Genomic DNA, 22,683 nt, shown 5'->3' with positions numbered 1-22,683 from the left:
AAAATTAAATCAATTGAATCTCACATTTTTGGCATTTATGATTTTAATCAAATAACAAAGATGTGCTAAATTTTGTTTTAGTTGATTACAAGTAATTGTTGGTTTTTTTTTCTTTGTTAACATTAACTGCAATAATTTGTTTTTATTTTGCTTTTGTGTTTTTGTTTTTGTCCCTATTATATTGTTTTACAATGGGAAAAAAATTTATGAATTGTATACAAAAGAGGGGAAAACACACGAATTAATATTTTAAAATGTGTGAATTTATTTTTGGTTACAAAAATTTTTATATATTACAAATTACGGTAACTAATATTGTGATTACTAACCATTAAAGGTAACCTATGTTAAAATAAACTTACATTGGAAGTTATCTAGTTATTTTAAAATAAAAATTTATAAAATGATTAATGAATATTAGAATTGTGTTTTTTATTTGAAACATTGGATATGTTGTCTGATAAAATGGCTTTAATATAACTGGGTAAGTGAACCAGTGACATAATCCATTTTAAACAAAATGGGACTTCATCGGCTTGCTTATCCATTTGTATTAAAGCCGCTCTACTAAGCAACATGTCCATCATATTAATAATTCTGAATGATTTTTGAATAACATTAGCCTTGATTATGCTGTTGTGTATACATAAAATACGCTACTTCATTAACTCATTCTTCATAATTATAAAAGCATATTGCATGACACCAGCATGGCTTTTTTAGCACATCATATTTTTAGCATAGAAACGGTTAGAGATGACCTCTAAATCCAAATTAAAATTCCTTTTACTCAGTATTTTTAGTTTTTAATTTTATAAAAACATTAAATTGTATATATGTAAATAGTATATGATTATAAAATATAGTAAATATATTCTGTAGTTTAAACTACTAATTTAATGAAGAAAGTTAAACAAGCAATATATATATATATATATATTATATATATACACTTTTAATAATGTTTTACAGCCAGCTTTTTTATTGTTTATATAAAATTTACAATTAGTTTTAAAGAATTAAGTGGTTCAAAGTTTAATGATTTAAAATCAAATTACAATTTCTAAATTTTAATAATGCATTTTATAGTCCATGCATTGTACAGTACATTAAAGATTAATTATTAGATTTAAAAAATATCTGAAGTTTAGAAGAGGAAATAATTCAAAAAAAATTTTTTATATCTTTAAATGTATTTATCTTATTAAAATATTTATATATAGATAATTTTTGATAAATTTATTCCATAAATAAATACTGATATCTGACCGTGGATACATCTGGTTTTAATATTTTACAACCATATCAAATAAAGTAGAATTGCAAATCAAGTTAGAGATACACGTGAATGAATTTTTATAACAACAATAGATGATGACAGTGTAATTTTATATATTTTCACATCGCGTAAATTTTTGATTCTTTAATATTTTATTAATGACTTAACAAATGTAAATGGATGAATTTGCGGATTACAATTCGAAATTTGTATTAAAATTAACAAAGAATGCAAAAATTTCAGCTCATTCAGGGAACCGTTCATTAATTTACATGTAAAGTTTTTCAGCAACTTTTGACTCCCTACCTCCCTGTTGTGTACAATAATGTACTTTTAGCAAACCCATCTTTAATTACGTGTACAATAGTTCATCAACCCATCGTATTAAAGAAGTGATTTAAAGAATGTTCTGCAAATATTTTGATAGTTTATTTACGTGACTAGTGACTCGTACGCCATCAATATCACTAAAAAAAAACGTGTGTAGACAATGCTCCGATAGCCCTCACTATCGTGTATAATGATGTACTTTTCGCAACCTCCCTCCCCTTAAACTGTACACGTAATTAATGATGAAGCTATGGTGATGCATATAAAATTTATAAATTTTCGTGTTATGATAAGAAGAAATTTTATATTGTTATAATGAATAAAACATTTGCTAAACGCATAAAAACGTTTGAAACAATTAATTTTTAAATAAAAAATTAACACCAAGTATAATTTTGAAAATAAAATTCAATTATTTGCCATATTTAATGCGGTATAAAACAATGTTAATTACTCCTGTAATCTGAAGTCCGAAGTATATTATATATCAAGAAAACAAACTATCAACAATGCAGTTGAAGATGGAAGATGATACTCCATCATATTTCTACATTATCACTCGTACTAAACAGGAAAATACATTACGATGATTATTATAAAGGATATAATAATAAAAATGTAATTTTAAATAGCTTAAGAGAAAAACGTAGATAGAAAAAATAATTAACTAAGCGTCCTTATAGCACGTAATGATTGAATTATATAAATGACAATAATTAATTTTAGAAAATGACAGTTTTGTTAATTTTTGATACAATTTCAAACGCAATATAAGCAAATAATATAATGCCCAACGGCGTTAAGAACGGGAAATTATCCAATTTATTTATTAAACAATAAAATCGTATACCATTATGTAAATGATCGCATTAACTGTTAGACAAACGTCAAGTTTAAATAATGGCATCATTTTATATTATAATAACAATTTAGAATTTTGAGAAAGGTCACATCCAAGTATTAGAAAGATTATGGAATTTCCTAACAGAGGGCGTCTGTGAACCGATGGTGCTGAACACACTGGTGGAAGAATACGCCCGGTGGGTAGTGAAGTGTTCTGTCGAGACAGACCATGTGCCTTTGTTGATTCTGTTTACAACGTGTGTCGTCGCGATGTTCTAAGTATTCTCTCCCCCTGTCCAGTAAGTATGTGTATAACTATACTTATTTATAGATTTAAAAAGCACGTGTGCGTTGGTATAACAGCTTGACGCACCTGACTAGTGTAGCAAACAAAAAAAAAAATCAGTGTCTTAACTGCACCCTAAGCTTAATACTAATAATTTAATTGTTTTCATTGTCAGCTATCTATTGTCTATTTATAGAGTGACTCCTCAGTTTTTTCTCATTAATTTCTCATGCCGATGACTCATCTCCGAGGTTTATCCTTAAAATTCTTTCAGGAAATGAAAATTTTACACCTAAAAAGCTCCCGGTGACCCAATGTTAACTAGGCTACACGTGCTGAGGTTTTTTTGGGTTATTTATCATACAGAATGCTGCATTATATTTAAGTTGTTATTTTTCTTCGGGCGCACAAATAGCGATAAGATCGTTTAATGGTTTGATACCAGGAAACAGGAAAAACTAGAATTTATAAGTAAAATATTTTCATATTGGTGTGTGTGTGTGTGTGTGTAAGATTTCTCACTTCACTAAAATAGCAAGGGTAGTATATATAGAATATGTATATTGTATATGTTTTCTTTTTTTATAACAAACGTGTGTGGCTATTCGTTTATAATTAGACTCGGCTTTAGATAATCAATGTTGCGTGTTAAATGTTTTTATAATGAATGTTAAATGTTCATTTTCTAAGAAAATCGCTGTAAAAAAAAAACAAAACGTTATCAAAATAGGAAACGAATGTCGTTCTAAGAATATGATTTTTTCCCCTAATAGATTTTATAAAAATTATATATTTTTTAAAATGAATTCTATGTTGACAGATAAGATGCGTTATCAGATGTTTACATTGTTTTAATGAGTAATATTTAATTTGAGTGACTAACCAGTCTCACCTCTTTAAACACTTTAATTGTTAAATTAGACAGAGATTTTTTTAAATATAGTCTGGCGTTTTACCATTTATTTTACAGCCGATCGATAGGAGATAACTGAAATCTTGATCTATGATCTTGGCCATTATCCTGAGGATGGTCGATAGTATGTGGTCGATATTAAAATTATCACTATTGATTTTTTTTTTCATGCCTGGTTTTTCTGACTTGTCCTCTGATATCTCCAGTGAAGTGACATTTACAGGATTATGCATTTAATGTTTTTTTAAATATTTAAACTAGTTTATTATAGAACTTCATAAACCTTGGATGATTTTGCGGCAGAAGGTTACATTTTAAATCAAACACATGATAATTGTATGTGGCATCTTACATGGATGTACTCGCGAACGTGACTAAACATAAATTCTTGGCCAAGTTTATCTATTTTATATGTTCTATGTTATCCTGTACAGTACATTAAATTACTTCTGTGTTATTACTTTTATAACACTTAGTTTTGATTTTACAGTATTTTTTATAAGGTTAAAAGATTTATTAAACTATTGACCTAATAAGTGTTTGCCATTAATTATTATTTTATAGAAGGTAAATGATATTATTAAAATATTAAAGGCAAATTATTTCACGTCACGTAACTCAAAAAAGATTATTGCATTTATAAAGATCAAAAGAAGAACGCTTATGCAAGTCAAAGTTTTTCAATAAATTGAAATCTGTTAAAAAAAATCTAGTTACATAAATATTTAGGAAATTTCTAAATATGATTAAAGTTAAACAATAGTTAATTGTAATTAAATCATATTTCAGAATATTTTATATCTTATTAAATTATGCTACAAAATAAAAGATGATTGTTTATAAATTCCGGTTATTACCCTTTTATGACTCAGAATTGTAATCTTAATACACCCATATATATATATAATTTTTTTTTGTGGTTTTCTACCATACATCTACATCTTAATTACATGCACATTCGGTAACGCTCGAATGTATTTTATGAGGAAATAAATTATGTAATCGCAATGTAATTGTCCCCCCTTTTAAATAAATAAAACACTTTTTTTCCTTATCTAATTGAGTTTAAAATCTTAGTTCTTTTAGCAAAAATTCAAGGTCAAAATAATTAAAGTGATGTGGTGAGACTGGTACTGAAAGATTTTGTCACGTATATCTTGGTAGTGTGTGTTTTTATATGGAAACATTAGTAGTTAGCATTGTTAGTTAGCGAATGAAGGTGGTAAACACGCATTTTGTAAACTCGCGTGAATTGTTATCTCTTGTATAAAATGTTGTATAAGTAGCGCATTTTTTAATGATTATTTTCATATTTTTCTGTTCTTTTTTGGCATCCTTTCAACAGAAAACCGTATAAAAAACGCAGTAATGTCGTTCGATCTACGTGAACATATGTTCATTGCACAGTGTTCGCCGCTATATTTAATGCATAAATATAATTTACCACTACATGCATATTTAAAATTGGATTTCCTTAGACTTCCTTTTCAAAAATATTTAATGTACAGTGAAGATGACAAAGAAAAAATTTTATTTTAAAAAAATATGCAGTTGCTGTACTTATTTACATGTACAGTACATTTACATCAATAAGAAGTATAATTTTCTGTAATTTGAATTTTTTGAATTAAAATTATCATAATAATATAATCGAAAGGCATTGTTCGTACGGAAGAAACTAATATATAGAAGCAGACACTTGAGTTACTAGACCATATCGTTATCAGGTTAATCAAACTGCAAAATAACACATGTACTATTTTCCTCCTTTTGTTTATAAAATAGTCAATGAAAATATTTTTCTAAGAGTAATTGACGAAGAATTTAAACGAATATTTGATTTTATTTATTTAAGTTACACATTATTCAATGCATTAGTAAGAAAGTATTGTCATTTAAGTAACCTTGGCCTTTGACTCGAACAGTTTAAAGCGTATCAAGTTAGTATTGCTCACATTGTTCTCGTTATTATGAAATATAGGTTTTTTTAACTGCGTGAAACATAATTTTATTTCGATTTAACAAAAAATTTAACGCGATATACTGATATAAATCAAGTTTCAAGTGTTATGGAAAATTTACTTTCCTCAAAACAGGTTTTTCTCTTCTTTTCAAGGTTAAAAACAGAATAATTACTAAATAGTAGGAAAGTAATAGCGTACTGTACATTTTATTTCCCATTATTTAGGTACTGAGAGTGTTATTTGAATTTTAAATAAAATTACGCTCAACATACGTTAGCGTTCCTACTTAAAAATTAGGTAATTTGTTTAAAAATTGGTATTATAAATGGAAATTCAATTTAACTCGTGTTATTTATAACTGCTTGCAAATACTGTGTTTACTCTTTAATCGCTCGCATTTCCTGGTGAAATTCATCGAATTTGTTTGAAAGTATGAAGTGCATAAAACTCGTTTAAAATATTTAATGAGTGATGAATAAAAGACATATTTGCTATAAAAATGTTCTTGGTCTTATCGTTAAATCTGTTTTTTTAATGTGGTAGCGATTTATTACTTCTTATGACCATTTTTTTTTCCTATAGATGATATCGCGTGTAAGAGAAATCTATCAACCGTGTTTCCTGGATAAAATATTTTCCGATACAAAACGTAAACAGGAAAAAATAAGATATCCAAATTCTGCTTCTTTATTTAACTTCAAATTCTAATTTTAATCCTCAGATTTAGAGCTTTTATTTTACAATAAATACATGTTACATTGCAAATGTCAATGCAATGGAAGCGCAGGTTAGATGTAACTCACTTGATATCATTCTCCAAAAGTATCAAATGATATATTATCGGCACGCTATACTCTATAATTACTTATTATTGTTTAATATAAAAATTCTAATAATAAATGAACCTGATAAAACAATCAAAATTCCTAAACTTGCCTTTATAGTTTTTCTTCTTTCCTGTTCTAGTTCAATGACTGTCTGTGCAAAACAAAAATATAATTTAGTGAGAAAAATATGTTTATTTTTAAATTAGTAAAATACTAAAAATATTTTCTACCTTAAAAAATTTATTTGCAATTTTATGTAATAAATTTAGTCAAGTTTTACTTTTTTAATCAGTGAATAAAGTTTTGCAATGGAGTAAATGTCCTTCGGAATAGTTATTCATATTTTATCTTCCATAAAATTTTAATTTGTGTTTATCTGTAATAAGTCAGAGTTAATATTTTTTAAGCAATGCATTTCACAGATATTAACCGTAAAACATATCTTAAGCTTCGTTATCTTAATTGCTTTATAATAAATACATATTTATTTAATCATACATTACTGATATTAATTTAATGCTTTATTTTTTAAAGGTTAAATTTAGCTTATAGAAAACATGGAAAGAAATCTGAACAGTGCTCCAGATAATCTCTCTGCTGTAAGTATTTGATTATTATCAAATATCAAATAATCTTTACAGTGCTGGCTCTAGGTATGATCAAACTGTGTAGTGTAGAATTTATACATTGATTAGCAAGTCTGGGATACAGCAAAACTTCTTGCATAGAGTGCAGATGAGACTACAGCTGGTACTACATCTATGCTCTGAAACACAGCTGAATATATATTAATTATAATAATAACTGAATAATTAATCATTACAATAAGGAAGTATAATTCTCGATGGGCAAATTCAAATATTTAAATTTATGCTATTTATTAGAATTAATGTTATTGATCTGTCTATATTAGAACCAATTGAAACTGCTCTTCTTAGAGCAAAACTCTTAGAAAACTCAAGTAATCTTATTTATACTTATCTTTCTCTTCATATTTTCTCTTACTGACTTAAGATGGCCAAATAGCCCAAAAGTGTTTTCAGTTTTCTAAAAATGTTTTTATTCTACGAAAAGCATACAAATTACATTTTACATTTTAGAAGTTTTCTTAAAATACATTAGAATAAAATCAAATATTTTTCAATTTAGAATGTTAGTACTTTTCATTTTAATAAAATAAATCTTTATTTTATTCAAATGCTGATTCATAGTTAATTTTATGGGGTCTTCAAACAAACCAAAACAGGTCATCTAAGAATGGAATAATAATAAGTTAAAACATTTATGAATGAAAATTACAAAAAATACATTGTTATAGCAATTGGTAAGAATGAATTCTAAGAAACTGAAAGCAATTTTGATTACTTGATATCATTTTTCAATTTTTGTTGTTATTTAAAGGTAATTTGGAAACTATAAAATATAAATATTTTCACTTATCAATTACGAAATAATAACAAAATAGCTTATTTTTTATTATTAAAAATAATAAAATTTACAAATCAATTTTAGAAGTATTAATAATTTGGTAATTTATTGTTCAGATTATTGCTGTATACATTGGTATTTTTAAAACGTGTTTAAAGTGGAAAGATCATAGGTAATCATTTATATACAAATTGAAACTAGGTTGTAAAGCACACACTTAATGTCATTCTAATTTTTTCCATTGTTTAGTTCATAAAAAAAAATTAAGTTACGTCAAAATTTCTGTCAGAGATATGTTTACTAATTTAATTTTGTCAAGATGTTTTAAAAATAATTCACTGGTTGAAGTAAATAAAAAAAAACAAAAATATACAACTTAAAACAAAAAATTGAAATCATTCAAATGAAAACATTTTCCTATTTAGTATGAGATTTAAATTGATAAGATTTTACAGTATTGTTTAACTTATTATCTTTTTTAAAAAAAATAAAGGTTGAAAAGTATTGTAATTTATAATAAATGCAGCTCTCTTACAATGCTTTTAATCTAGAAGAAAATTAATATCTTTAAATAACTCTCTGAAAAAAAAAATGTTGCATTTTTATCATTCAATGAACAAGAAACAGAACAAGTATGAGTAGCTTAAAACTAAGCATAAAAATTTTAGAGAAATTGCAAGCAATTCATACAGAAAATAGAAATTACAAGACTAAAAAATATTGTAAGTAAATGTAACTTTAAAACTGAATAATTTTAAAAATAAGGCTTATGTCATATTTAATTAAATTTGCNAAATTATATATGTCAGTTATTAAAATAATTATAATAATAGTTATTAACGCAGTTAACATAAATATATAATAGTCTAAAATGCAGTAAATAGTTTGAAAATTTAGACATGTTTCAACTTCACAATATTTAAACAACTGAAGAAAAATAAACTTTAACAAATTAAAAAAGTTAAAGTTTATTTTGTTAATTTGAATAAATAAGATTTCTTAATTTGTTAAACTTCATTTCCTTTTTATTATGCACAGATAGTTGCTATACTTCCTTCACTTCAAAGGGCAGTCCTTATTTTTCATTTTCATATTCTTATCTCTATATATTAATCTAATCCCTTCCATGCAGAAAGTTATGGTCTACTGTTAAAATTTTACATTATAAATTAAACTAAAATATGCAAATATTTATAGTTAATACTAATATATTAATAATAATAATAATAATATTTTTAAATGCCCTGAAAGTTATAACATCATTTGTGTTTCAAAAATAATAAAAATAGAATAGAATGCAATGATAATTTTGAGGTTAACTTTTGTATGAACAACAACAATTTATGCTATGCTGATTTTTGTGTTCAAGTTGTGTGATTTAATAGTTTTGTAATTTAATAGTTTTGTAATTTTATGCAAGCAACATTTACCAGAACAAAAGGAAAATGTCTGAAGTAAGTAGAACGATTCATTTCAACTTGGAATTTTTAGTTTTAATAGTAGAAAAACTAAGTTAAGCATGTGTCATGTTTTAATGTTATACAAAAGGTAAGATACTTAAAATACTTGATTATGTAAGTAGGACTGTTTGAAGTATCTATTTTATTTATATTATTAGTAAAGGACGTGAGAAAACGAACGTTTTCACGGACTTTAAGTTGTATGTCAAAATATTTTGCTGCAGAAGTAAATATATATTACAGTACTAACAAACGTGAAAAGTTACACAAAAGTTTTCATTGTTGACGTATTAGTTATTTTGTCAAGTCAATTAAACACGAATATAGCATTTTTCTCTTTATTAAATATTTTAAGTTAACAGCTACACAACCTTCAATATAAACAAAAATTTCCCCGAATTTTGATTTTATATTCACTTTGATTAATTAATGACAAAATTCGAAAAATTTGTAAATATTCTGAGAAAAATTCGTCAGATTATTTGTATATAAAATTATACATAAACAAATAAATTATTTATGATATTTATGTATGTATATAACTAAATTATTGCCGATTGAATTGATTAACGTACAATAAAGTTTAGTGGATCTGTTTTGAATACACAGGCCATTCTTTAAAATAATGTCAGTTGGGGAGGCAACTTTCCTTTTTTTTTATGTATTTAATTAAAAAGTTGTAAGCAAATAACAACTAGTAGCCTACATTTATTTAAATCGATACATCAAACTTAATTTTATTTTACCAGATGTGATTAGGGCAATGTAACTTGCGTTTTCCATTAGATTTTATTGCATAAAGGACGTCATTTCTTAAGGATTTTTTTTTCATAACATTGTAAGATCGATTTCTATTAAATCGTGATAAATGAAAGAACATTTTCAGGTGCATATAGTATTAGAATATTAGAATTTTCGAGTGGAAATCGAGTAAAAAAGTAATTGATTTTCTTTTAACATTATGTCTATGGAGAATTTTTTATTTTCAGAAATTTATTTGAACTCTTTCCAACTTAGATAATATGAGTATTTGTTAATGAAGTAAAGACAATTAATAGACGTTTTTGAGTTAGGTGAGGATGTGCGCATGTAAGAGGAAAGTAAAATATTTTAAATTTGAAAAGTTTTAGATATTCTAAATGGTTTTGAGTGAAAAATAATTCATTAAATTTTATGGTAAAAGAAATAAATCTCTATATGTAATACGAGAATATAGTTTTTTTTTTTTACTTCTATGTCCTTACTGTTTTATATTTCTGTGTATATACTGTCTATTTGGACATTGTTTGGACCTTTTGTGATTCTTTACATCTTCTCAATAATAAACTATATTTTTAATGAAAATCAATTATTCATTAATTTCTTCCCTATAATCTAAACAAATTTTATTTTCAAAATTGAATTCATCTTGCTCTCTCGTAGGCGCACATTAGTGGTGCGTTGTAGCTTCATGGGGTTCAGACAGATTGAATTAGAGAGCCTCATGTACGGTGTTGACTTCGGGCATTTTTTTTTCCCATGGATTTTTTTGGGAGAAATGTTTTCTTATAAAAGACTGGTTTTGGCCCCTGTCGGTAGGGGATCCAGGTAATTGCCCTTTTTTTGCCGTAGGATAACGTGCTACTGGCGCACGTTATCCTCACCTATTTCGAAAGCATTTACTAATTGTCTTTATTTCATTAATCAATTTTTATTTTATTATCTAGGTTCAGGCTTTATTTATCTAGGTTATTATTTAGCTCCAAGAATCCCCCTCATTGTCCATGAGGGGGTTCTTTGAGCTAAAGTTCCCTCTGAATTTCGGTAGAAACATACTGCCGGTAGCAAAACCACAGATTGAAGGCCTAGGAGGATATATATATATATATTTATTTATTCGATTTCCACCGGATCAAAAATTTAATATTCTAGAACTATACGCACTTCAAAGTGTTCTATCGTTTATCACGATTTAATCGGAATTTCTCTCACAGTGTTGTGAAAAATCCTTACAAAATGACATCCTTTTTCTGTTCAGTTTCAGATATTTTAGAAGGGATAAATATATTAATTTAATAATACCGTATATAACGTACTGGGTGATCCAGAATTCCTTTCACATAGCAGTCATTTTCGGCAAGAATATAAGTTTTTTTATGAAATAGTTTTGAACTATTGATAGGATTTTTTCCCATTAATTCAAAATGTGTGTGTGGTTTTTTTTCTTGCTTATGTATGCATATTTTTATTAATACATTTTCAAATGGTTGCTATGTCAAAGGACTTCTAGGTCAACCTGAATATATAATTTCTCAAACTACTCATCTCAAGACTTCGTTGCATAAAGTACCACTATAGAATTTTATTTTGAATAGGAACCTTTTGAAGAAATTATATTAATATTCTGTCAGACTTTTCTTTCAGAATAGTGAAACAAATACGTAAACAGTTCGGTTACAGACCATTGATTTTTCTTTTCGTATTGGTTATTAAAGTTATCTGGCGTTAAGTACGAAATCGTGTTTAAATACTTAAAAATAGATGTTATTTTGATAACAATAAAAAATAAAATTTATATTCTTATATCATTAAAATTAATAATGCTGCATCAGCAAACATTTTACAACGCTCTCCATTAATTATAATAATACTTTGTCATTTCTGCTCGTTACATTATTTGCATGTTTTGTTTATTATTTCGAAAGAAAACTGTAATTATTTAAAAAAAAGAAGACCCACATATATTATAAATAGTAGTCTATACTATGTGTGGCTTTAATATTCTTTTCATGTCCTTTTGTAATTTTTACGACCGAGCCATAAAGTAGCGCATATTCGAAGATAAGCACAACACTGTAAAAAATAATAAAATGCATAATAATAATTATAATTTTTAATAGTTAAGTGAACAATAAAATTATTTATTTTTCTCGGCGTAACTTTTATACTTTTACATTCGGCATGTATATGACAATTATCTGTCATACGCACAAGGAATGTAATGTAATTTTCATGCAACTTCTTGCAAAACAAAGTACAAAGTGCATGCTGAGTTCTTTTCAACAGTAATTTAGAATTGCAGTTAAATAGTTTATTTTCCGCTAAATTAAAGTAGTAAGAATATTATGGATTTTGTTAATGAATTTATTTTTGGCATGTAGATTATATTTTAATTTGAGCACAAATTAGAACTCGCATTTATTCGATGTTGATACCGAAAATGCTTATAAGAAGACTATTAAAGTTTCATTAACACAATAAATTATAAAAATACGTTAATTTTAATCTAATTATAAGGTAATTATTTCGAGATTACAAATATGATTTGGACATTTAGTAATTTACAGTAATCGCCCGCTAGTGGCTGAGCGTGAATCCACGACCACTGAATATTGTTCATGTCATCACGGGTTGACCACGTGAGTTTTCCTGGTTTTGTTCGCATGTCTAACAATTATTTCTCCCCATAGAAAACCCTCTCGTGAGGCATTTCTCATTGGCAGATCATTGTCATATCCCATTAAACCAAACCAATTTGCAGTAAAATGTGGTTTGATTTCATCTACTGTATTTCTTTATTCTCTACAAGAAAAAAATAACTACTTGTTAGTACAAAATGACTCGAGTTGTCTAAGCAATAATAAGCCATTAAAGTTTTTGCTTTATATTCTATATTAACACAGTTAAATTTTATTAGCCTTTAACTAATAAAAATTATGACGGAATGTCATCTAATAGTAAACGATCNCAAAATTCGAAAAATTTGTAAATATTCTGAGAAAAATTCGTCAGATTATTTGTATATAAAATTATACATAAACAAATAAATTATTTATGATATTTATGTATGTATATAACTAAATTATTGCCGATTGAATTGATTAACGTACAATAAAGTTTAGTGGATCTGTTTTGAATACACAGGCCATTCTTTAAAATAATGTCAGTTGGGGAGGCAACTTTCCTTTTTTTTTATGTATTTAATTAAAAAGTTGTAAGCAAATAACAACTAGTAGCCTACATTTATTTAAATCGATACATCAAACTTAATTTTATTTTACCAGATGTGATTAGGGCAATGTAACTTGCGTTTTCCATTAGATTTTATTGCATAAAGGACGTCATTTCTTAAGGATTTTTTTTTCATAACATTGTAAGATCGATTTCTATTAAATCGTGATAAATGAAAGAACATTTTCAGGTGCATATAGTATTAGAATATTAGAATTTTCGAGTGGAAATCGAGTAAAAAAGTAATTGATTTTCTTTTAACATTATGTCTATGGAGAATTTTTTATTTTCAGAAATTTATTTGAACTCTTTCCAACTTAGATAATATGAGTATTTGTTAATGAAGTAAAGACAATTAATAGACGTTTTTGAGTTAGGTGAGGATGTGCGCATGTAAGAGGAAAGTAAAATATTTTAAATTTGAAAAGTTTTAGATATTCTAAATGGTTTTGAGTGAAAAATAATTCATTAAATTTTATGGTAAAAGAAATAAATCTCTATATGTAATACGAGAATATAGTTTTTTTTTTTTACTTCTATGTCCTTACTGTTTTATATTTCTGTGTATATACTGTCTATTTGGACATTGTTTGGACCTTTTGTGATTCTTTACATCTTCTCAATAATAAACTATATTTTTAATGAAAATCAATTATTCATTAATTTCTTCCCTATAATCTAAACAAATTTTATTTTCAAAATTGAATTCATCTTGCTCTCTCGTAGGCGCACATTAGTGGTGCGTTGTAGCTTCATGGGGTTCAGACAGATTGAATTAGAGAGCCTCATGTACGGTGTTGACTTCGGGCATTTTTTTTTCCCATGGATTTTTTTGGGAGAAATGTTTTCTTATAAAAGACTGGTTTTGGCCCCTGTCGGTAGGGGATCCAGGTAATTGCCCTTTTTTTGCCGTAGGATAACGTGCTACTGGCGCACGTTATCCTCACCTATTTCGAAAGCATTTACTAATTGTCTTTATTTCATTAATCAATTTTTATTTTATTATCTAGGTTCAGGCTTTATTTATCTAGGTTATTATTTAGCTCCAAGAATCCCCCTCATTGTCCATGAGGGGGTTCTTTGAGCTAAAGTTCCCTCTGAATTTCGGTAGAAACATACTGCCGGTAGCAAAACCACAGATTGAAGGCCTAGGAGGATATATATATATATATTTATTTATTCGATTTCCACCGGATCAAAAATTTAATATTCTAGAACTATACGCACTTCAAAGTGTTCTATCGTTTATCACGATTTAATCGGAATTTCTCTCACAGTGTTGTGAAAAATCCTTACAAAATGACATCCTTTTTCTGTTCAGTTTCAGATATTTTAGAAGGGATAAATATATTAATTTAATAATACCGTATATAACGTACTGGGTGATCCAGAATTCCTTTCACATAGCAGTCATTTTCGGCAAGAATATAAGTTTTTTTATGAAATAGTTTTGAACTATTGATAGGATTTTTTCCCATTAATTCAAAATGTGTGTGTGGTTTTTTTTCTTGCTTATGTATGCATATTTTTATTAATACATTTTCAAATGGTTGCTATGTCAAAGGACTTCTAGGTCAACCTGAATATATAATTTCTCAAACTACTCATCTCAAGACTTCGTTGCATAAAGTACCACTATAGAATTTTATTTTGAATAGGAACCTTTTGAAGAAATTATATTAATATTCTGTCAGACTTTTCTTTCAGAATAGTGAAACAAATACGTAAACAGTTCGGTTACAGACCATTGATTTTTCTTTTCGTATTGGTTATTAAAGTTATCTGGCGTTAAGTACGAAATCGTGTTTAAATACTTAAAAATAGATGTTATTTTGATAACAATAAAAAATAAAATTTATATTCTTATATCATTAAAATTAATAATGCTGCATCAGCAAACATTTTACAACGCTCTCCATTAATTATAATAATACTTTGTCATTTCTGCTCGTTACATTATTTGCATGTTTTGTTTATTATTTCGAAAGAAAACTGTAATTATTTAAAAAAAAGAAGACCCACATATATTATAAATAGTAGTCTATACTATGTGTGGCTTTAATATTCTTTTCATGTCCTTTTGTAATTTTTACGACCGAGCCATAAAGTAGCGCATATTCGAAGATAAGCACAACACTGTAAAAAATAATAAAATGCATAATAATAATTATAATTTTTAATAGTTAAGTGAACAATAAAATTATTTATTTTTCTCGGCGTAACTTTTATACTTTTACATTCGGCATGTATATGACAATTATCTGTCATACGCACAAGGAATGTAATGTAATTTTCATGCAACTTCTTGCAAAACAAAGTACAAAGTGCATGCTGAGTTCTTTTCAACAGTAATTTAGAATTGCAGTTAAATAGTTTATTTTCCGCTAAATTAAAGTAGTAAGAATATTATGGATTTTGTTAATGAATTTATTTTTGGCATGTAGATTATATTTTAATTTGAGCACAAATTAGAACTCGCATTTATTCGATGTTGATACCGAAAATGCTTATAAGAAGACTATTAAAGTTTCATTAACACAATAAATTATAAAAATACGTTAATTTTAATCTAATTATAAGGTAATTATTTCGAGATTACAAATATGATTTGGACATTTAGTAATTTACAGTAATCGCCCGCTAGTGGCTGAGCGTGAATCCACGACCACTGAATATTGTTCATGTCATCACGGGTTGACCACGTGAGTTTTCCTGGTTTTGTTCGCATGTCTAACAATTATTTCTCCCCATAGAAAACCCTCTCGTGAGGCATTTCTCATTGGCAGATCATTGTCATATCCCATTAAACCAAACCAATTTGCAGTAAAATGTGGTTTGATTTCATCTACTGTATTTCTTTATTCTCTACAAGAAAAAAATAACTACTTGTTAGTACAAAATGACTCGAGTTGTCTAAGCAATAATAAGCCATTAAAGTTTTTGCTTTATATTCTATATTAACACAGTTAAATTTTATTAGCCTTTAACTAATAAAAATTATGACGGAATGTCATCTAATAGTAAACGATCTTATTTATTATTTTAATTTAAAATTATATTTAAAAATAGAAAACGTTATTATCTTAACCCATGTCAGCATTTTTCTATATAAAAACAACATATATTTAATAAAATATTTTAATTAATTTAAATTAAAAAACTTTAAAAATACTAATTTTTAAGATAAAAAAATTTAAATTAGAATAACGGCTAATTTTATATTTTTAAAAAGTTAAATAATTTTTTAATGCATATAAATGTATTCAATTATTACATATTTATTCAATAAAAACCAATTTACAGTATGTAAAGAATTTTATAATGTAACGGTTTATTCTATTTGTAACACAATAGAAATAATGTTTTAGACAGGAATATTGAATTATACTTCATATGTAGAAGTAACAAACTTATTATTGAATATAAGAAGCGAAGAAAATTTAAATTATTTTTATTACAATACACAAAATGAAATTGTAAAAGATTAAAATATTTTGTTACTTGCAAAATACTTTTTCATCTTAATGAAATTATATTTAGATATTTTTGTATATTCATTATACAGCACGTTTGTATACCTTTTTATGTGAAGTCATTAAGCATCAATTAAAAGTGGACGTTTTCATAAAATATTTTCTTACTTTAGAATAAATTTATTGCACAATTAAACATTCTAATCGTATAAATAATTATATAATTACGAGCTTTATCTTCTGTTTTTTTTATTTAACTAATTGCTATAAGTTTTAAGTAAATAATTATATAATATTGATTTATAAATTATTGGAGAAAAAACTAAGAGAAGGTAAATATTTTGTCGGATGCATTCGAAATTCGAAAACAATGTAATATTTTCAACATAAATTTGAAATATTTTATAATTATCTTATTGCATAATGCATTTCGTATTAACATTACAGATATTACAATAAGCTTTTTAATTTTAAATGCAATTAATTTGAATTTTTTACGTAATATTCTATATTTTTAACCTAGCAACCGGTTTAAAAATGCTTTTACGATATATTATATATGTATATTATATATACATTAAATAAATGCAGATACATTTAATTCACATAATTCTCCCATTTGCTAATTAATATATTACACTTTGCAATATATGACGTATTTAATACGCTAAAATTTACATTTAATAATGTATTATACACTGCAGGATAATAAATAATCATCTAAAAATGTCATCATATTAATAATCATTTATGTTAAAGATAATTGATATTTTTGAATAAAATATTTGCCCATGAAATAATTACCTTTTTAATTTAATTTAAATATTGAATTTTGTTTGAAATAATCAAAATTTAGTTACTGAATTTCCACGAATTCTTTTTATAAGTAAATTAGATATTTTAAGGTTTTATTAGCTCCATTTCTAATTTGAATGATCTCTGTTTCTCTGACGAAACATCATATATATATTACATACAGTATTTACTATGGATATATATAGAAATTTGTTATTGTTCTTATTTCTCAATACAAAGTGACACTTTGTAAATTATTAAGATTTTTACTGTATTTAAACTGTTAGATTAGATCTATAATTGATGTAGATACTGGAAAAAGATTTTTTTTTTCATTTGTTACATTCACTAAGTACTAATTAATGATGATTGATATTCACTGATAGTCATTTATTGTGTTTTTAGATTTTTTTGTAGAACGTGATTCTTCGTATTCTTGACTTATTCATTTAATTATATTGAATACGATTACATCATCATTATTCATCAAAAAATTATGTCATCTCTGCATCCTTGAGATTTCAACATATCATTATACCATATCGAAATGGAAAATGAATGATGATAACAGGCGACATGAGAGGTTAAATATAAGTGATGCTGGCAAAATATTTAAAATTAGTTCTGGCATTTGTAATTAACGACTGCTTATCAAATAGTTTTCCCTTATAAATGTGGACTTATTGCTGTTTAGTTTGAACACAAAAGAATTTTAATAATATATAGACTATATATTCTATCAGAAGCGGAAATTTCGTATGTAATGTGAAAACGTTTTTCATAATGCAATTATTTTACCGAATCGGGTCTTTTTTTGCTACATATTTTTAATCTTTTAGGATAGGATTTTTTTCTGTGTTGTTTGAATACTTTTATCAAATTTTATTAAATAGAAATTGCAGAGAAAGAAACGTTTCTTCTTCAATAATCTTATTGATGTAATGCATTAAAGATTTTGATTTTAGAATAAATTTAATATAAGTTCATATTTTTAAAACTAATAACTATAATTATAAATTAAATCACCATTTAGAATAATTCTAATTTTCATACATATAGGCCTATATGTCTCTTTAATCCGAATTTCGGATTAAAGAGACATGTATATGTATAAACGTATAAACAGCTACCGTAACAGATATTTGAAATAATTCTAATTTTATTACTTGTCAATTGAACTTCGCTTCGTATTTATTAAAATATTGTTATGTACAGACTTTAAATATTGATTTTTTTCCTTTAAATTTATAACTTTGGTATTAACAATACATATTTTTATAGATTTAAGGGGCCATCCATTTATTGCGGGTACAGTTTTTGAGCTACTTTAGACCCCACTCCTTCCCCATTGTGTGTAATAGTATACTTTTGTCAAATTCCCATTAATTACATATACAATAGTTCATGGATCCCCTGGAATTTAAATGATTTTTAAAAAGTTATGCAAATATTATCTAATTGATAGTTTATACACATGACTAGTAAGTAGGCTTATAAGAACAAATTTATGTCACTGATATCACTAAAAAAATTCCAAGTAGACAATGCCTCGACTCTCTTCCTCCCGTAAATCGTACATATAATTAATGGACGGCCCCTAATCATTCTTTTTAGCACTATGTTCCGAATACTAATAAATTTTAATATTGATTGATTAATTGGTATTGAATTTACTGTTAAGTTAATGCATATTTTAGTGAAATTACGAAGTTTTAAACGTTTAAAACGTGATTATTCTCGCTTTTGAATATTATTCATTTTTCCGTTCGTTTCCTAGAAATCATATAAATTATAATTATGATGAAATAATTTTCTAAGAATTTTCTGTTTGGAATTTTATAAATTATAAACAAAGAAAGGTTAAATTAAGAAGGGAAAAATGTCACAAAGCTATATTTTGTATATGGCTGTTAAAAATATTAACAAACTTAAATTATTAAGTGCTATATTATATTCTCAAATTAATGCTAAAATAAAATTTTGTATTGTAATATCCAAAATGATTTAAGTAAATTGAAATAAAATAGAGCTATCGAGGAGCAAGACTGATTAAAAATACAGTGTATTAATAAATAATAAAACGTTTCAAAATGTTTTTAGTTTAAAAAAAATGATGGAAAAGATAAATGACGACAATGTTGCTCCTGTTTCAAAACTGGAATATTATTTTTTATGTATGATTTATTTTTTTCAAACCTAATATTGAGAAAATTCATACAAGTACCTGTACATAGAAAAGTATGGAGATGATAACATTAAATCTTATATGCCATAATAAATTATTTTGTTGCATTATCTATTATCAATGAACGATAGTATTTCTAAATTCTCTTGGGATGCAAATAAATAAATATATTTATGAGAAAGATAAAACAATATTTAATTAAATTTAAAAGTAGTGATTTTTTTTTTCACTTCGGCTTCTTGAAATTGCGAATTAGTGTTTAAATATAATTACTGTAGCTTACGATTTAGTGTGAAATAATTCACACGTTTAGATTTCTGCAAAACCTCTTGGATTTTAATTATTTTCAAAATCATGAAGGCAAAGAAATTTAATTCGATGTTACAGTCGATTTAATCTGGAAAAACATTTTTTTTTAAAACCAATTTTGTCAGTTTGAAAAGTTTAGAAATAAGAGAAAAAAGAATTAATTCCTTCTTTCGAAAACTTCTAAACTTTAGCATTAAAAATGTAATTTTTCAAGTATACTTTATTCTTAGAGACAAAAAACAAATAAAACTAAATAAATAAAAAGAATTAATAATAAAACTGCATTTTAATGTGAAAAGTTGTTTTCGTTATATTTATGGACGTGTTAAAACTTCGTACTTTTTTTTTTCCTTTTATAAATGTAATTATCGTCAAAAGGAAATAATGTTTAGCACTATTGTTAGTTTTAAAATATAAATATGTGTTGAATTTTTTGCAAAATATCGAAAACTTTGCAATAATATTGCAATATAAAGTTGATTAATGCCAATGATATATAATGTTGATAATTAACTATAATATAGTAATGTATAGTGTAATGAACTATATGTAATTATAAATATTAAAATATAAATAAATTTTATTAGAAATTATTATCTATAAAACTTATATTAACAAATTTACACTAAACCTATAATAATAAATCATCAATTATATAATTAATATACACCATTAATATATAGTACAATTAATTTAAACGTCATTTAAGTTTTTCAATTATACTTAATATAAAATACATTTGATTAATTAAAAGTTTACAAGTTCAGAAGAAACAATAAATTAGAGTAAAAACTGCAAAGACACTTTTACTTTAATGTTTCTTCTGAACTTGTGTAAGAAGGACATAAATAAATAATAAAAAACTTAATATACATTTATCCTTTATATATACTATATATATTTTAAACACATTAAACAATGATTTGCTTATGTTAACTGTCATTTAAAATAAATGATTTTTTTAATCTAAGGAAAACTCAACAACAATTAATGTAATAAATTTTTAAATTATATATGTCAGTTATTAAAATAATTATAATAATAGTTATTAACGCAGTTAACATAAATATATAATAGTCTAAAATGCAGTAAATAGTTTGAAAATTTAGACATGTTTCAACTTCACAATATTTAAACAACTGAAGAAAAATAAACTTTAACAAATTAAAAAAGTTAAAGTTTATTTTGTTAATTTGAATAAATAAGATTTCTTAATTTGTTAAACTTCATTTCCTTTTTATTATGCACAGATAGTTGCTATACTTCCTTCACTTCAAAGGGCAGTCCTTATTTTTCATTTTCATATTCTTATCTCTATATATTAATCTAATCCCTTCCATGCAGAAAGTTATGGTCTACTGTTAAAATTTTACATTATAAATTAAACTAAAATATGCAAATATTTATAGTTAATACTAATATATTAATAATAATAATAATGATATAGATGCAAAACAGTCTTTAACCTATTGTTTTTCACTTGTATAATGTAATATTGTACACCAATACATTTATGTATCTAATAATCTCTTATTCTCATAGTACTATGAGGATAACATATAACTCCTCATATGTGCAGTAGCTTTTGTGGATTTATCACTTCCCATTTGTAAAGAATTAAAAAATTAAATAAAATTAAACAGTATATTGTATATAACATGTTTATTTTGTGTTTGTTCACTTCCTCATTAGTCTACTTTATAGTGTTACTTTATTAATTTTTACAATACAGGTATATAAACTATGTTATGAAAAAATAATTTTATTTTAAAACTCCACCCTGTTAAAAATTCTGTGCATGGACCAGACACAGAATTATTCTCATATTTTTATGAGAATAATTTTTTATTCATTATTTTGGTTTATATTTAATATCTTTTTAGAATATTAAATCCAGTATTAGATTTAATTCACTAAGAACAGCATAAAATATAAATAACACAATACAAATGCAGAAATGCTTATCTTTTAATGTTTCTGATTTATTTAGTTACAATTTACCAATCAATTTTTAATTTAAAATCTTTAAATTTTAGTTTAGATTAAAATTTTTTGTAGTTACATTAGTTTTTCAATGTAATTAAAAATTTCAAATTTTTATTTTTATTATAAAATATGATGATACAATTAGTAAATAATAAATTGAAATTTTGTGATTTTAAAGAAAAATTAATATTTACAAAAATAGTTTTTATTAAAAAAATATCAGATATCAAACTGGAATTTGCTGTTTTAAATGAAGCAACTAACTCAAACTGAAAAACAGTTTGAGTGAGCAACACAATCTTGATATTCCAGTTGTATTAAATTTAATGTAACTAATGTTTTTGATTACATTTAAAGGTCATTCTCAGGTACATTCCTTAGAACAAATGAATGAAATCCAATTCAAAAACATAGAATGTTTCGAAAATTCTCAACAGCTATAAACTTTTATAAGTGCCTAAACTAAGAAACATAGTTTTGGATTATTTTCTTTTTGTCATAGAACACATAAATAGCATTTCTAAGTACCACAATACCAAATACCAAAGTATATACTTTATGAATTATATTGACAAGGTTTTTTTTCTTGGTCAACTGCATAGTAAATAAGCTTAA

General features: G+C 25.4%; 1 protein-coding gene across 1 annotated transcript in view; it reads left to right on the top strand.

Annotated features, from left to right (window-relative positions):
- The first annotated feature begins 2,527 nt into the window (after positions 1 to 2,527).
- The window catches only part of LOC111632669 (anion exchange protein 3-like), a 109,115-nt gene continuing 88,959 nt past the window's right edge, over positions 2,528 to 22,683 (top strand). The window contains 2 exon segments of the mRNA XM_023377168.1: positions 2,528 to 2,751; positions 6,977 to 7,041. Of these exon segments, the coding sequence (XP_023232936.1) occupies positions 7,000 to 7,041 (42 nt within the window). The 5' untranslated portion in view covers positions 2,528 to 2,751; positions 6,977 to 6,999.

Source organism: Centruroides sculpturatus, unplaced genomic scaffold (assembly GCF_000671375.1).
Source record: "Centruroides sculpturatus isolate CEXI.00-Female unplaced genomic scaffold, Cexi_2.0 scaffold733, whole genome shotgun sequence".
NCBI lineage: Eukaryota > Metazoa > Arthropoda > Arachnida > Scorpiones > Buthidae > Centruroides > Centruroides sculpturatus.
This window is presented reverse-complemented; position numbering and strand designations above follow the sequence as displayed.